Source organism: Zootoca vivipara, chromosome 13 (assembly GCF_965207765.1).
Source record: "Zootoca vivipara chromosome 13, rZooViv2.hap1.1, whole genome shotgun sequence".
Classification (NCBI taxonomy): domain Eukaryota; kingdom Metazoa; phylum Chordata; class Lepidosauria; order Squamata; family Lacertidae; genus Zootoca; species Zootoca vivipara.
In genome coordinates, this window is record NC_142596.1 from 27,757,555 (window position 1) to 27,773,080 (window position 15,526).

The 15,526-nt window shown below is 55.6% G+C and overlaps 1 protein-coding gene across 7 annotated transcripts; it reads right to left on the reverse strand.

The window, feature by feature from the left end:
- Positions 1-258: 258 nt before the first annotated feature.
- On the reverse strand, positions 259-15,431 carry MAN2A2 (mannosidase alpha class 2A member 2). 7 transcript variants are annotated; one of them, XM_088656743.1, is made up of 24 exons: positions 14,982-15,431; positions 14,041-14,195; positions 13,357-13,614; positions 12,410-12,554; positions 11,898-12,069; positions 10,759-10,886; positions 10,214-10,387; positions 9,620-9,806; positions 8,738-8,915; positions 8,304-8,506; positions 7,997-8,179; positions 7,754-7,868; positions 7,499-7,566; positions 7,151-7,316; positions 6,526-6,762; positions 6,294-6,416; positions 5,242-5,356; positions 4,778-4,911; positions 4,525-4,666; positions 3,622-3,755; positions 2,261-2,338; positions 1,837-2,031; positions 1,211-1,321; positions 259-940 (listed from the first exon to the last, which is right to left on the reverse strand). In XM_088656743.1, the coding sequence occupies exons 2-24, from the start codon at positions 14,170-14,172 to the stop codon at positions 785-787; spliced, it is 3,534 nt and encodes a 1,177-aa protein (XP_088512869.1). In that variant the 5' UTR covers positions 14,173-14,195; positions 14,982-15,431; the 3' UTR covers positions 259-784. The 7 variants fall into 7 exon arrangements, with proteins under 7 accessions (XP_088512869.1, XP_088512868.1, XP_034987399.3 ...); XM_088656742.1 differs by lacking the exon at positions 14,982-15,431 and adding an exon at positions 14,553-14,932; XM_035131508.3 differs by lacking the exon at positions 2,261-2,338.
- Positions 15,432-15,526: the final 95 nt, after the last annotated feature.

Sequence of the window (15,526 nt, forward strand, 5' to 3'; positions counted from 1 at the left end):
ATTGTATTGATTGGGGGCCGCTGCCCCTCCCTGCTCCCCTTGGCTACACCCATAGAGGGGGGCAAGTCTCCTCAAGGATTTGAGAGGGGGGTCAAGTGGCTCCCTCTGATCACATGTCCTCCATAACCTTTCGGCTCTGGCTTTGCAGATCTAGAGGATTGTGCACACCCACACATAACTCCTCCCCACACACACACACGTTCCCTTCCTGAGATCTGGACCACGAGAAGCCAGGCCCAAAGCACAACTCGAGAGGCAAACACTTGAAAAAACATTTTATTTTGTTTCTCTTTCCTAAAAGCTTGTTCTGAACTCCAGGAAGCTCACAAGTTGTAATGTCCTTCCAGTGTTTGCTACATCAAGTCTGCCCCCCTCTTGAAGGAACTGTGAAATGGAGCCTCCCGGGGTGCAGATGTAGAGATCTCCTTTCCTGAAAGCTGAGAGGGCGGGACGGAGCAAAGATCTTTGCTGCTGCACCTGTTGCCACAGCGTCCCATTCTGACAGCACAGCCAGTCACCTCCAGCATCTAGCACCCAACTGCAAGGGGTGTTGTGAAGCCTTTGCACAGGAGGCGTCACCATGCCAGGCCAGCCTGGTCTGGCCGGGCCTTTGGTGCCATACTGTCTTTTAGGAGCAGACAAATAAATAATGAGTCTCTGGATCCTAGCAGCCTCCTGATGCTGGGCCACACAGTGTCTGGTCTGGACACCAGTGGAGGAAGTGCTAACGTCCAGTCCGATGCTTGACTGGCCAGTGAAATCCAGTCTGGGCCAGTGAGGCGTCTTATCCGAGACGGAGGCGGAAAGTGGCAATCTCCATGGGGTCCAGGTGGACAGAGGTGCTGTTGGGGGAGGTCGTGGCCAGCGGGTACATAAGCGTCAAGGAGGAGGGCTGCAGGGATGTCAGTTCAAGGCCCTGGAAGAGGCCGCCCAGGGATAGCTGGGGATGACAACAAGAGGTCAAGAGAGGGGGGTCAGCACAAAAGCGGGCTCCAGTCCATGCATGCCAGAGGGAAGCAGTCTACCATTCCGTCAAGAAAGCAAAGCTCCTAGACACCAAAGCCCAGCATCGTCGGCTGCCTCTTGCAGTAGCCCAAGGAACCCATCCTTCTACCCTCCCCACAGCACTAGAGCTCTTGCTCCCTCTCCCATGGGTTGCCCATTCCTGCCCCTCTCTCCCTCAGAGGCCCCATGGCATCTCCCCACTTACTGTGCCATGGGTGGTGGTGCAGTTGAATCCCAAGTTCCTAGCCTCCAGGCCACAGTCAAAGCCCTTTCGGTGCAGGATCAGAGCTGTTTCAGTTGAGGGCAGTGAATCGTCCTGGAGAAAAAGGCATGGATGTTGGTCATAGAAGGGGGCGGGGAGAGAAAGCAGGGCCCAGTGCAGGGGAGAAGCAGGCAGAAGATGGGTCAGGGTGAGCTATGATTTGCACACTGGGCAAATGACCCTTTTTTGTCCCTTCCAATGCTACACTGGCTCCTGGTACATTTCTGAGCACGATTCAAACTGTTGGTGCTGACCTTACATGGCCTCAGCCTAGTATACCTGGGCCTTTTTCATAGTGGCACCTGCCCTGTGGAACGCCCTCCCATCAGATGTCAAGAAGATAAAGAACTATACAACTTTTAGAAGACACTGAAATCTTTAAGAAGGCAGCCCTGCACCTGGAGGTTTTTAATGTCTGGTGTTTTATTATGTTATGGAAGCCTTCCAGAGTGCCTGGGGCAACCCAGCCGGATGGGTGGGGTATAATATTCTCATTCTTATTATTCTAACACTTCTAGAAAGCTGTGATTGATCCCCATCAGCGCCCTCCCACCCAGGGGGCAACTCACCTCTCCTTGCAGGGTGCGCAGGTTGAGAAGATGGAAGTCGCAAGGCAGGGGCCCCGAGAGGGGCAGGAAGGGCCTCAGGGTGGGGGGCGGTGGCTTCTCCTGGGCAACAGGCATGACCAGCACATCAGCATTTAGCTGCATGGAGGTCAGGTGGCTGAGCAGAGACGGGAAACTCGTTGCCTGGCCAGCCTCTGCCTGAGAAGGAAAGAAAGCCCAGCAATGACAGGCAGATGTGTGTCCCACCCCCAGGGGCCAAAGGTGCTCTGGGGGCCAGGAGGTCACCCACAGGAAGCCCACCCTCCCGCCTTCTAAGCTATGATGGCCACTGAGCTAGGAACCGGGCTACCACACACACACGGGCACAGAGGTGGGCCCAGCAGCTACGTCACCACCAGCTAGCACACCAGACAGGGCCGGGCTTTACCTCTTGGCTGTTGGCCTTGTGGATGGGAAAGACCAAGTCTCTAAGCATGGAGGCCAGTTTGGAAAAGAAGCTGGAGCTCTGGGTGGAAATGGGGGCAGGGAGAGGGGCGGTGAGAACAGCCATGTTACAACACGATCCGAAGGTGCACAGCCCTTGCAGAGCAAGGAGGCCAGGAACAGACCGCCTCGCCTGGGCTGGAGGGACTCCTGGCATATGCGGGGGGGGTCCCCCCCAAAAAGTCCCTCTCTTTTACATGCTACTCAAGGCAACAGTCTGCTTCTCACTTCCCTTGTTTTGAAGCTGGCCTGCCAGAGGCTTCCTTCTGCTGACTCCATGGTATCTCTTCCCCTCACTGCTCAGCAACTTTCTCAGGCTGCTCCATTTCACACACACCAGGGCTGATCTCTGGAGGCATTCATGCTTCTCCCCAGGAGAGACTGACCACCCCACTCTCTCCACACTCAGTCTTCTACCTTTTCACCAGCGGCTGACAGGTGGGACCACCTTTACTTCTCTACTGCAATTGTTCTGAAGGAGACCCTGCAGTTTGCCCCGAGAACCAAAATCACTATTGCAAACACTGTTGGAATGTTTTGAATATGTATCATTCAGCATTATTTTGTGCTTGCATGCACCTGTTTATTCTCGGGAGCCTTTCGGCTGAAACACAACAAAGGAATCCTGTCCCCAGGATGAAGAGACTCACTTCTCCTTTCTCTTCCCAAACAAAGCAGACAAAGATTGGAAGCGTTTTGAGCCTAGCCTTTTTGATCTGTCTAAAGCGCTGCTGGAATGAAGGAATGCGTGCTCTGCAGTGTGTTGCAGGCAGGAGTTCCAAGGAAGAGCGAGGGAAAGGGCAATATGCTGAACATCCTGGCCTGGAGGAATAATTTGTGCAATAGGGCAAATGTGGGGATTTTGAGCTAGCTCCAGGTTCCATCAGCCTGGGACGGGTGGTAGAACGCAAGAATGAACTCAAAATGGTGGTAGAACGCAAGTATGAACGCAAAATGAACTCCCAGCTATGAGATCATCCGTGTGGGAACTGCTGTGGCTTCCCAAACACAAAGGAAAAGCTTTCCTTAGAGGTACTTGCAAGAGGTGCGGTGAGGGGCTCGTGCCCAGGAGACTGGCAAGCAGAAGCAACTCAGTGCCACTCTTGAGCTGTAGCGCTGGCCTTGGCCCTGGGCCCCAAAGGAGCCTCAGATTTCGTGTCCTTCTGAACGTATCAGATAAGCCTGGATCAAACTCTGCACATGTTTGTTGGCACTCTGAAAAACCCAAGCCAACTAGTGAGGGAGAGACAGGTGCCTGGGCAGAGTGGCCAGGCGCAAGGGGTGCTCAGCACCCAGCCCTTGTACCTTGCTTGCTGCGCTGTGTCGCTCCAAGAGGAGGCGGAAGCGGTTGCAGGTCCGCTTGTTGTCCTTCAGGCCTTGCCCAAGGCCACGGTTGTCATCCTGCATGAGGCGCCGGTCCAGAATCACCTCCAGCTGGCCTGGAAGTTGAACCGGGGGAGGGAGAGGAAGGAAAAGGGGGAAAGTAAGAGGAGCTATGGTCCATGGGGTCACGAAGAGTCGGACACGACTAAACAACAACAAGAGGAGCTCCAACCTAGACAGGTGGCCTACTTCCGACACACGGGGGATCCTGCCAGCACAGAAGCAGCTGCTGAAGCCCCAACAAAGACCCCCTGCGGCTGACCTCCCATCCCACAAACTGTTCCTCCTCCCCACTCAGGCTTCTGGCTCAGTCCCAGGAGACCCTACTATCCCTAGACATCATAAGAGTCTGCTGAATAAGGCCAGCGGCCCATCTAGTCCAGCATGCTGTTCTCACAGTGGCCAGTCAGATGCCTCTGTGGGAAGCCTGCAAGCATGATCCGAGCGCAAGGGGACTTTCTCCTCTCCTGTAGTCTCCAGCAACTGCGATTTGGAAGCATTGCTGCCTCCAATTGGGGAGGCAGAGCACAGCCAACCTGGCTAGTAGCCATCAATAGCCCTCTCTTCCATGAATTTCTCCAATCTTCTTTTAAAGCCATCTAGTTTGGTGGCCATCCCTGCCTCCCATGGGATAAAGCTTCACAGTTTGAATCTGCCTTGCAGGAAGGAGGACCTTCTTTCCTCTGTTCTGAATCGTCCAGCTTTCAGCTTCACGGGATGTCTGCATCCTAGTACCTTGGGAGAAGGAGAAGTCCCAGGCCTGGTGCTTCCCATCTGCAGCCACCCCAGGAGAGACACCTTTGCCCACTGTCCCAACCCGCTCACCACTGCTGAGGCTGGAGACACCCAAGGCTTGGGCCGTGTGCAGCGTCAGGCGGCTCCGCGCATCTTGGATGTAGGCCATGACCGGCATGGGGTAGAAGTTGGCCTGGAGAGGCAGCTTCTTCAGGTACTGGCGGGGCTGGATCTGCCAGGAGAGGAGAGTGCTGAGAAGCCAAGAGGGCAGGCAGTCCCTCTCCAGCCTCTTCGCAAGGGCGGCAGGGTGTGTGTGTTTTCAGCCTCCCTCCCTGCCCATTACCTGAAAGCCATTCAGGTCAGTGAAGAAAGTGCCTTTGCTCTCAATATCTGTGCTAAATCGCAGGGCCAGCTCCTTGTTGATGTGGTCTCGGATGTCCACCAGGCAGGAGATCTCTAGGGACAGGCCGTCGACCCCTGCAGGGAGGACCTCAAATCAAGCAATGATGGGGAGCAGGGCTTGCCTGCCTGCTTATGAGGCAGGCGGAGGCAACCGCCTTGGTGACCAAAGTTCAAGAGGTGGTGGCCCCATGGGATCCTCAGCTGTCCCACCACCTCTGTCATTGTTGTTGCTACTTTATGGCTGCCACCCTGGTAAGGGAGGCTTTGGTGGGGGCAGCACAGTGAGATGGGGCGGCACCTTCCCTTTTTGCCTCAGGCGGCAAAAGAGGATGCATCGCCCCTGAAGGCAGGGATGGGACAAGCTCTCCACTGCTGCTGCTCTCTCCCAGTCCCCAAAGCCCCTACCTGGCACGTTGTACAGCCGGACCACCTCCTGGATGTGCTGGTAGTAAATGGCCACCTCCGAGAAAAAGGGTCCCTCTGTCACCCGCACCACCGGGGGGTCCTTGGGGACATAGGGCTGCAAGGGAGAGGAGCGTCAAGGAACTCTCTGCCAGTAGAGATTCAGCAGACGCCTCCCATGCAAACTGTTTAAACACCTGCTGAAAAGTTTTTTTTTATTCTGCCAGGCCTATGCAAGCAATTCAGAGCAATTCCTTCCTCAATGATTACCTGATTGTCTGTTTTTAACTTCTGCTCTGCTTTCACAGTATGGTATTATGTATTTTTGTTGAACACCACTTTGATTTTGATTTTTTTTAATGAAATAGCGGCATACTAACTAACTAACTAACTAACTAACTAACTAGAACAGGCAGGAGTTCTTACCGGGGGAGGGTATGGATTTCATTTCCCACCATTTCTAAGCTGCCTTTTCTTACCTCCCTACGTAACCCAGAAGGGTGTGACTAGTGCAGGGGGTGGGGACGTGCCCTTCATAGCCTGGACTGCCCGGGGTGAAGGGAGATGGAGCTGCCAAGGTGGGAATTTGCCAGGAAGAGACAAATATGCCCCCTTACCAAATATGGCACAGGTTGCCTGGAAGCCCAAGAATGAAGCAGACAGAGAGGAACGTTGGCCCACTTGGGAGATTTTCAGGGGTGGAATCTCTGGCATGGAGGACTCCCCCCCCCTTAAAGGCAGGACTCCAGCCTGCCCTAATGTGGTCCCCTCCAGATTCGGTACCACAGGGTACCGAATGGAAGTTCTGGCTGGGGCTGATGGGAACTGTGGTTCAAAATGTGTGGCCTGGCTATTTTGTCTTGAACGGTGTTTATAGTCCAAAAGAGAGGAAGTGGGCTATCTCTTGTGCCAGCCAGGACGATAATAATGCCAACCACAGAAAGTGAGACACCAACACCTGGTCTAAGCTGGGAATCATTTCCCCCCAACCAGCCCACCTACCCAGGAGATGTCCTACCAACCCCAGCCCCCACGGGGGCTCGCCCTGCCCAGACCTTGGCCTCTCCGTCAGGCAGGAAGAGGTAGGCACCGCTTTTGTCTTTGGTGCTCCGGGTCCCATAGATGAGGAACTGGCTGCTCAGCTTCTGCTCCTGGGTGTCGCCCGCCCGGTGCACACTCTGCCAGGGAACAAGTGGAGTCCTGGTGAGCACAGGGGCCCACAAGGAGCCCTCCCCGTGGCCGTCAAGCTAAGCCGCACCTCTGTCCACTTGGTGGGCCCGCCCTCACCTTGAGGGACCCGCTGCCCCCAGAGAAGCAGGCTCGCATGTGCTGGTTCTCCAGGCAGAAGTCCTCCGTGGCCGTGGGGATGACCCGCACCGGGAAGGCCTCGTGCTTGTGCACGGGGAGGTCGCGCCCATGCAGGAAGAGGCGCGCCGAAGACTTCAGCGTGTTGTGGCTGTCAAAGGACTTACTCAGCTGCAGGATGTTGAGGCCCAGGGCCGGCAGGCGCATCATGATGGACACCTGTCAATCGGAGCACAGGCAAGGGCAGCAGCAGTTCCCATTGCTCCTCCCAATCACACACATTCGATGCACTACAAGGGGCCCAGCAGCAACCTTCAGCTGCCAGGTGAGCAGCAGAATTCCCTGTACAAATCCTTGGGAAAGGGGCATGCCGGTAAGGCTTAGTGCGCCCCAATGGCAAACTCGCAGGAGCAGCTCAATGGGAAGATGGGAGCCCGGCAGCATGGAAGGGCACCTGGGCACCTGGGCACCTTCTCTAACCAATTTCTACCTATGACAACAAAGAGCCTGGTGGCATCTAGAAGATTATCAAGCTATGGCCCTCCCAAGCCCCAGGTGGCTTAACACTGTTGTCCCCACTTCCGGCTTCCTTTCCTTCAGGCTCTACCTGGTAGACATCCGGTGCCATGTCTGTGGCAGAGGTCCACTGGGCGCTGAGCTGCACTGCTAGGGGCTGCCCCTCCTCGTTGAGGACCCGGATACGAGGCGTGTTCACCAGCAGGGACACAATGCTCAGCCGCTCCTGCTCCAGGGGGTTAAACACTACCACGAACCTGCAACAGAGAGCAGGGAGGTTGCAAGATTGGCCAGTTTGGCCCATCCCTCCCAGGCTCAAGTCCGTAACCCCATGATTTCCCAGCCCAGGGCCCAGGATACCCGCTTCCCTGCTGTGTCTCCTGCCTGCTCCCCACCCTCTTTTCTCAAGGGCAGCCCCCCCCCCGCCCCACTCACCCACCTGGGTGTTGCATCCAGCTTGATGATGGTTTTCTCTGGCAGGGAGTCTTGATTGAGGCGGGCCTCATCCTGGAAGAGAGAATGGGTCAGGGCCGAGTGCTTGTGGGGTCTAGAAGCACAGGGTAGGACCTGGCTGGGCCCAGCTCATGCCATGGTCCCCTCTCCCTGGGGGCAGCAGAGCCAAGCCTCCCCACCCCTTATCTTCTAGATCGCTCCCTCTGGGCACAGAATAGCAGGGGGCGGGGCTGTGACTCACTGCGCCAAGAAAGGGCACTGCCAGGTCGTAATGGTAGGCCTCCTTATCTGCCAAGACCAGGTAATGGGCAGCGTTGATGATGACCCGCTTAAGGTTCATTAGCGAGTGGAGCAGCCTAGAAGAGGATGGGGGGGAGAGAGAAAGATAACCATGAGGCCATGGGGCACAGAGCCCCACTGCCACACCCTGGTTGCAGGGAACCCATGTCAGGCCTTACCAACGCAGGCCAGGCCTTACACACACCTGACCCCATAGTCCACTACCACTGCCTCCTTGGCAGTGCCAGTGATTGCATCGTGGTGCTGGAAGAGGCCCAGGTTGCGGCGTGCGTCCGTTAGCATGGCGTAGTCTGAGAGCGGGTACTTGCTGTCCATGCCGGCGTGGCGGGCATGGCTGAGAGCCAGGCTGTACAAGATCTCGGCACCGCTGGGGGCAAAGATGGGGGGGGGGGGAGAAAGAGGTTGTGAGTAAACCTTGTTCTCCCAGGAGAAGATGCCAGGCAGGGAGTCTCCTCCCTCCCCTCTGTCACCCCCCCCCCCAGACCCCTCACCGGAGATGAGCCTCCAGCACCCTGCCCATGCTCTTGTAGAAGGGCCGTGAGGTGTAGTAGCCAGTCCAGTAGTGGTCCTCTCGGTCTGCGTAGGAGAAGAAGTCCCCGCTGACCACAGGGAAGCCGGGTGGGCGCATTCCAGGGACAATGCCCACTTGCTTGTACAAGGCGTCAAAGTAATCCGAGAGGGTCCCAAACTGTGCCTGTGGGGGAGGCATAAGCTGAAACTGCATCAGAAACCTTGGTGGGGGGGGGGAGACACCCAGTACCTTGAGATGGTGACAGGAGAAGAAACTGCCCCCCAGAGCCCCAAAAGGAGACTCCGCCCCAAGGATCTGGAGTGAGGCGCTCTGCAGCAGTGACCCTTCTCCCAAAGGGGCAAATCACCCCACCCGTTCCCAGGAAGCGCCCCACTCGAGCCAAGGTGGCTGTACCTGCACATGGAGATCCGGGTGGGCATTGAGGAAGTCAAAGAGGCGCTGGTAGTTGAGGAACTGAGCATCCCACTCCTGGGGCTTGTCGTAGCGGAAATCGTCCCCCAGCGGCACCAGGAGCACTTTGCTGCGGTACAGCTTGGACTTCTTGCGGTACTGGTCAAGCAGGAGCTGTGCCCTGCAGAGAGGACGGGTGGTCAACAACCAGGACCAGGACATGCCTGTAGGCCTGGCTGACATGGTCTGATCTTCATGTGCACCTCAAAGGCCAGAGCCAGAGAGACAGGAGGAGGCATCTAAAAACTATGGCACTTGCTGCCCGCATGAGGCAGTGGTGGCCACCAACTTGGACGGCTCTAAAAGAGAGTCAGAGAAACTCGACAGGGCAGAAGGGTCTATCAATGGGTTCTGGTCACAATGGCTCTGTTCTGCCTCTGAATACCAGCTGCTAGAAAGCACAAGTGGGGAGAACGCTGTTGCGCTCTGGCCCTGCTTGGAGGCTTCCATAGGCACCTGGTTGGCCACTGTGGGAAAAGGATGCAGGACTAGATGGGCCTGTCTGAGCAACCAGGCTCTTCTGAGGAGATGCTGGAATCAGAGGCAGTTGGTCAAACGGTCCCCAAGCACTCTGGGATCTGTGGGGGCTGCATCATCCTGGAGGCACAGAACCCAGCTAGGAGAGCAGGGGGCAGGTGGTCAATGGAAGAAGCAAGTGTGTAAGCAGGCTTGGAAGGAAGGGGCATAGCTGCCAAGTTTTCCCTTTTCTCTCGAGGAAGCCTATTCAGCATAAGGGGAAATCCCTTTAAAAAAGGGATAACTTGGCAGCTATGGGAAGGGGGCAGGCCCACTTGGAGCCAAGGATGACCGTCAGAAGCCACTCACCGCTCAGCCACATTGGCACTGGTGATGGCCTTGGGGGGCACTTTCCAGGGGCAGTTGATGCGCCCCCCGGGCAAACGTTTGAAGTCGAACTGGCAGCAGATCTTGGGGTCGGGACCGCAGGTGTGGGGCACGTCGTAGCTGTAGAAGGGCATCATGTGGCACAGGATGTCGGTGCTGGAGTCAGGATCTGAGGGGGCCAATGCCAGGGTCACTCTGTGCTGCTCAGTAAGGGCCCCAGGCAAACGGAGACTCGGGAACTGTCAGGAAGAACCTTCGCCTGCCACCCGCAATGCAGACACACCAGCAACACGCAACAGCATACACCAGGCAAGGGAGGAGTCCAGAGCCCCACAGAAGGTGTGTGTGGAGCAAACAACTCCCGGTGGCCGGTGCTGACTGCTGTGGGAGGAAGCCCCGACTGTGGGGGACGATGGACAAAGGATGCATTGGCCTCTAATGAGGGGGATGGAGGACACTGGCAGCCAGCTGCTCCAGCTGCCAGGCTGTGAGGGGTTTGCAGGCAAGACTCTGCAGAGCCAAAAAGGGAGGTTGGGGCATAAACAATCCAGGGGCCTCCACTCACACACCCCTCACCCCAACTCTGCCGCCACATGAACTCCAGATTCTGGGTTGCTGCAAAATGCTTCTTGATGGCGTAGTGGACCCGCTGGATGAGCATGCTGGTCAGATTGGCACGACGCAGCAGGTAAGGCATGGTGGAGCTGTGGCCAAAGGGATCCACTGCCCAGCCAGAGCGCGGTGTCACCCCTGAAGAGCAAGGAGAAAAGGCAGGCGTCAGCAGCAGAAAAGGCAAGGGCCTGTGTTTCAGTCGCTATAACCTGCCCCACTTCAAACACACTTGAGATTCTGAAGAGCCGTGGGAAATGCCTTGTATCTTGTATCCTTTGGGTCTGGCAAAGCAGCAGAAGCTCTGCAGAACCACACACAACAGAGGGGTTCACTATCCCCATCCAGTCTGCAGACCTCCATGGTGCTTCTCTCCATTCTATACCTCCCGCCACTCTCACACTTCTGCCCGGCTCAAGCACTGGCTGTCAGCACAAATGTGGCTGGTGCCACCTCGCCACCCCTGATCTGCCCACCCCCCAAACTTGGCCCAGTCTGCACACAGCACTCACCAATGTTCTTCTCCAGCCACTGGTGACCCTCAATGAGCTGGTCGATCATGGCAAAGTAGTGGGAATTGGCTTCATCTGGCATCACCCACCCGCCAGTTGCCATTTCTAGCTGCCCATTGCCTACAAGCCTGTGAAGGAGAGGTCAAGGTCAGAGGCAATTACCACTAGCAGCAGCAGCAGTAGCAGCAGCAGCCCAAGAGTGGACCTTCCCACAGAGGATGCATTCAATCAAGTCTGCCACATGAATGTAAAGCCTACTTCAGGATACAACACTAATATCTCATATCAAATGTACAGTGAGTGGGGGAAAGTATTTGATCTCCTGCTAAATTTGCCCCCTGACGAAGAAATGACCAGTCCATAATTTTAATGGTAGGTTTATTGTAGCTGTGAGAGACAGAATAACAACAGGAAAACCCCTCAGAAACAAAAGTCAGAGATTGATGTGCACTATAATGAGTGAAATAAGTATTTGATCCCCTATCAACCAGCCAAATGTCAGGCTACCTGGTATCTTCACTGTATGTAACGAGCTGAGATTAGAAGCACCTGCTGTAAGGGAGAGGTCTTACCTGTAATCCCAGCTCGTTACAGTACCTGTACAAAAGACACCTGTTGACACAGCTACAATAAACCTACCATTAAAATTATGGACAGGTCATTTCTTCGTCAGAGGGCAAATGGGCAAATTTAGCAGGGGATCAAATACCTTTTCCCCTCACTGTAACTGATCTGTAGAAAAGACTTTATAACGTGAAAAAAGAGGCAAGGCACGTACTTTTGTAAATTGAGAAAATCTTTAATAAAAATTATCTTCTTTAAAAAAACACCCTTACTTCAGCAGGACTTCTCATTTGCATGAAGTTTGTTCTTTCCATAAATATTTATATTATTATTGTTATTATTTATTACATTTCTCTACCACCCTTCATCCTTGGATGTCAGGGTGGTTCACAACATAAAAATACAAGATAAGAATACAAGGACTGTGTACGCCACCTTGAGTTATTTGGAGGAAAGGTGGGATATAAATGCTTTAAAAAAAATATGAAAGAAATATTGTCCTAAATATCTTCCTACCAACCATCCTAAGAGTAGGGGAAATGATGAGAGTTAACCCCTTCCTCCCCTCTTGTTACCTGCGGACAGCAGCCCGTTTCTGGGCGCTGATGTTGTCCCACCATTTAGAGAAGAAGGAGATTTCGGACCAGATGAAGCGTCGTCGAGGATCCTCCTGCAGCTTCACCACCATGCTGTTGAGGATGTGCTGCGTCTGGTCGAAGTAGTACTTGTCAAATGTCTTGATCCAGCCTTGGGGAAGCAGAAAAGGTAACATCACTGCAGGCCTGTTTAGAGCAGCCTTCCTCAACAAATTGCCCTCCAGGCACTCTGGACTACAACTCCCATCAACCCCTTGACAGCACAGCCAATGGTCGCCAGATTGGAAGAAGGTCAACATACCTCCTCCTGCACACATGCTTTGCTTCCTGTCTTGGGTTCTACAAGTGCTAGAGACTCTGAGGATTGTGGCTCACTGGGGTGAGGAGGTTGTGACTGAACCCTCTGCCTTCCCTGCAGGTGCTCCTGGCTACAAATGAGTCTCTCACCAAGCAATGGGGGAATGGTGCCTGCCGCCCCCCAGCTTGCTTACCTGGGTCATTGTGGGAATGTGGCACCACAAACACTTGCAGTGGTTCGGCGTCCCATTCATGTGGCTCATAAGTGATATCAAAGCCTTGCTTCCACACCCCGCCATCCTGGTTGTCATAGGGGAGCAGTGCAGACACAGCCAACATCTGGGAAAGGACAAGAGAGTCAAACCAAGGCATAGCAATGAAAGAGTCTCCTTTCCGCCCACCCCAAGCCAGTCTGCCCTTTGCAGCCTCGCAGCTCAGTGCATCAGCTGCTCCCTTTGCCTTAGGAGGCCCTGGGTCCTGCTTGTAGGCTTCCCATCGGGGCATCTGGGTAGCCACCATGAGAAACAGATGCAGGACAAGATGGGTCACTGGAGGTGTAAATGATACAGACTGATACAGACTTTGAAAAGCTCAATGGATCAAGTTCATCCATTTTGTTGAATTAAAAGTTTTAATTGGATTTTGAATAAACGTGCAATTAATTGTTACCGTCCTGAATTTAATTGTATTATTATCTTTAGTGCTTTTTTCTTTAAAAAAATAAATATTTGGGGTACTCTTATTTTCCTACTCATATTGAAATAGCGCCCCTCAATGAGGCCAAACTTAAATTCACAAAATGTTTAGGGGTATGCGTCCCCCTACATCCCCCCAGAAAAAGCATTGATTATCTTCCTTAATGTGTTGTGAAAACTGCTGTTCTGAATACTCCTTTTCATAGAGGAGGAGAAGTGTCACTGGGAATGAGTTTAGGGTACCATAATTTTGGGAACCACTGTGCTGTCATGTGCACACCAAAGGCACAGGGGTCCTGCTTCCAATCACAAGCGCTATGTTCTCCCTCTCCCTCCACTAAATAACTTCTTCTCATGCTCTTCACTCCTCTTTCTCCCTCCAACTCTTTCAGAAAGCACCATTTACACATTCCTGTCCCCCCCAACCCCTACCCCACCCAGCTAACCTGCAGGTCTTCCTTCTGGCTGTTGCTTTTCAGTGCAAACTGACAATCCTGAGAGGAGATGGAGTAGAAGCTGGGCCGGCTCTCGGGAGGCAGGACCCAGGAGCCATTGGGCATGTGGAAAGGCAGCACCACCGGCTGGCCCTCCGCGTTGGCCGTCAGCTCCAGCACGGAGTCTTTGATGTGGCTGATGATTTCGTGGTTCTCCTCCAGGAGCTGCTCCAGCTGTTCAATCCGGTTCTGCAACACTGAGATCTGGCTCTGTGCGGGGGCGGGGGAGAGGACAAGGAGCAGAAGAGGTGGCACAAGTAGAAGGAAGTCGTGAGCAGTCTGCCAACACTCAAGCTTGCCCATCTTCTTCCTTGCCTCCCTTTGCCAAACACTGCCCGGCTGAGCAAAAAGGGTCCTCCAGCATGGCACGGCCCCACTCTTGCCAGCAGTTGTGCAAGTGCAGCCAAGGGACTAGGGCTGGGGGGAGCTCTTTAGAGTGTGGCGGGGGGGCTGCCGCTCTTCTCTGACCCTGCTGCTTCGGACCAGAGAATTGAGCCACTGCTGCGGAGACAGTCAGGGACCCCAACCCACCAAGTCACTCTTGGAAGCCCTTGGCAGTGACTCCTGTGTCTCTGCAAAGGGCACAAAGAGGGCAAAGCAGCAGCTGGAGGAAGGTCTTGCTCACAACACACTTACCCTGGGGAAATTGCCCCCATTCTGGTGCCGAGCAGGATCGTGCTGGACCCTGTCCAGCATCAGATAGAGGGAGAAGACAGCCACGCAGAAGATGGCTGCCCCACACACCGTCACCTGTTTCTTCAGCTTCATCCCGGGGGTGCCAAAGGGAACATCTGCAACCGAGCCAGGACAGGACACGGGTGTAGTCATCAGTCCAGGCGGGGGGGGGGCTTCTCTGGGAACTCTGAGCCCCCACCTCCCCCTTTGGGCTCCCTTTTGCAACAGCCCGATCCCCTCCCAGGACCCCCATCTCCCCGAGATCTCCCCTGTACCAGGAAGGCCTTCTCCAGGCAAAGAAGCCTGCCTGGCATTGCCCAGCCCCTGCTCCTCCACAGCAGGGCTTGGTGGGGTTGCCGGGCCTTTCAGCTCCCTGCCCCACCAGCCGAGTAGGGAGCCCAGAGGCGCCAGAAGCCAAGCCGAAGCCGCCAGGCCTGCGCTGTCCAGCTGGGAAGGCAGCGGCGCTCACTCACCTGGCCTGGCGCTGGAGGGGAAGCCGCGGCCTCTCCCCCGGCTGCCGAGCGCTGCCTGCAGCAGGCGCGGCTCCCGCAGGCCGAGCAAGCGCCGGCCGCAGCGGCCGCGATATTCTTAGCAGTTGCCGGGCCTGGAATAGGAGGAGGAGCCGCGGAGCCGGGCCAGCGCGGTGGGGCGCTCACAGCGGCTCGAGAGCTGCACGACCCGCTTTTCCTCGCCTGTGCCCGAGCGGGCAGCGAGCGCGGCAGGTTGTTCGGGCGCTCCGAGGGAAGGGCCGGTGCTCCGGCCAGCAGGAGGAGCATCGTCGCCGGGCACTGCTCGGCCCCTCCCGGCCCTGCGCCTCCGTCGCCTCCCTCGCTGGAGTCCCCGGGCCGCACGCAGCCCCGTCCCCGCCTCGGGGCTGGCCTTGGGGTGAGGAGAAGGCTTACTTCGGGGCAGGTCTTGTTCAGAGCAGGCGCCTCGGAGCAGCCCCGGCGTGCTGCCGACGCCGCCACCGGCCTCTCAGCGCAGGGCTGGCCTTGGCGGAGGCCACCAGCCTCCTTCCACACAAGCCCGCGGCGAGTCCCCAAGACGGAGACCTGAGCCTGTCAACAGTTCCTCTATTAATAGAGAGGCTCTTCCCTCCGCTCTAAGCTGGCGAAGGGCGCCGTCGGCGGCCTGGGCGATCACGTTTCAAGCAGGGAGAAAGAGAAGAGGAGGCGGGCGGGGGCTGCTGGGAGTCGGAGTCCGAAATACGGAGCGGGATCGCGGGGAAGCGAAGGAGCCTACTGCTTGTCTTCTGGATGACCCGATCCCAAGACCCTCCTGCTCCTGCTTGGGGGTTTCTCCCCATAGAATTGGGGCCCTGCGTGGCTTTCCCCCACCCCCACCCCGCATGTGCAGAAGGAACAAAGCGTGCAGGCAGAACCAGGCGTGGGTGGGTAGCTATTTATTTATTTATTGCGTTTAACATCCCACCTTTTTTCTTTAAGGA

Bases quoted from the DNA above. Each gene is read 5' to 3' on its own strand.
- MAN2A2 (XM_088656741.1), bottom strand. From the start codon at position 14,855: ATGCTCCTCCTGCTGGCCGGAGCACCGGCCCTTCCCTCGGAGCGCCCG. The intron at 10,887-11,897 runs GTAACAAGAGGG...TCTCCTTCACAG, and splicing joins AAACGGGCTGCTGTCCGCAG to GCTTGTAGGCAATGGGCAGC. The intron at 8,916-9,619 runs GTGAGTGGCTTC...TCCTCTCTGCAG, and splicing joins AGTGCCAATGTGGCTGAGCG to GGCACAGCTCCTGCTTGACC.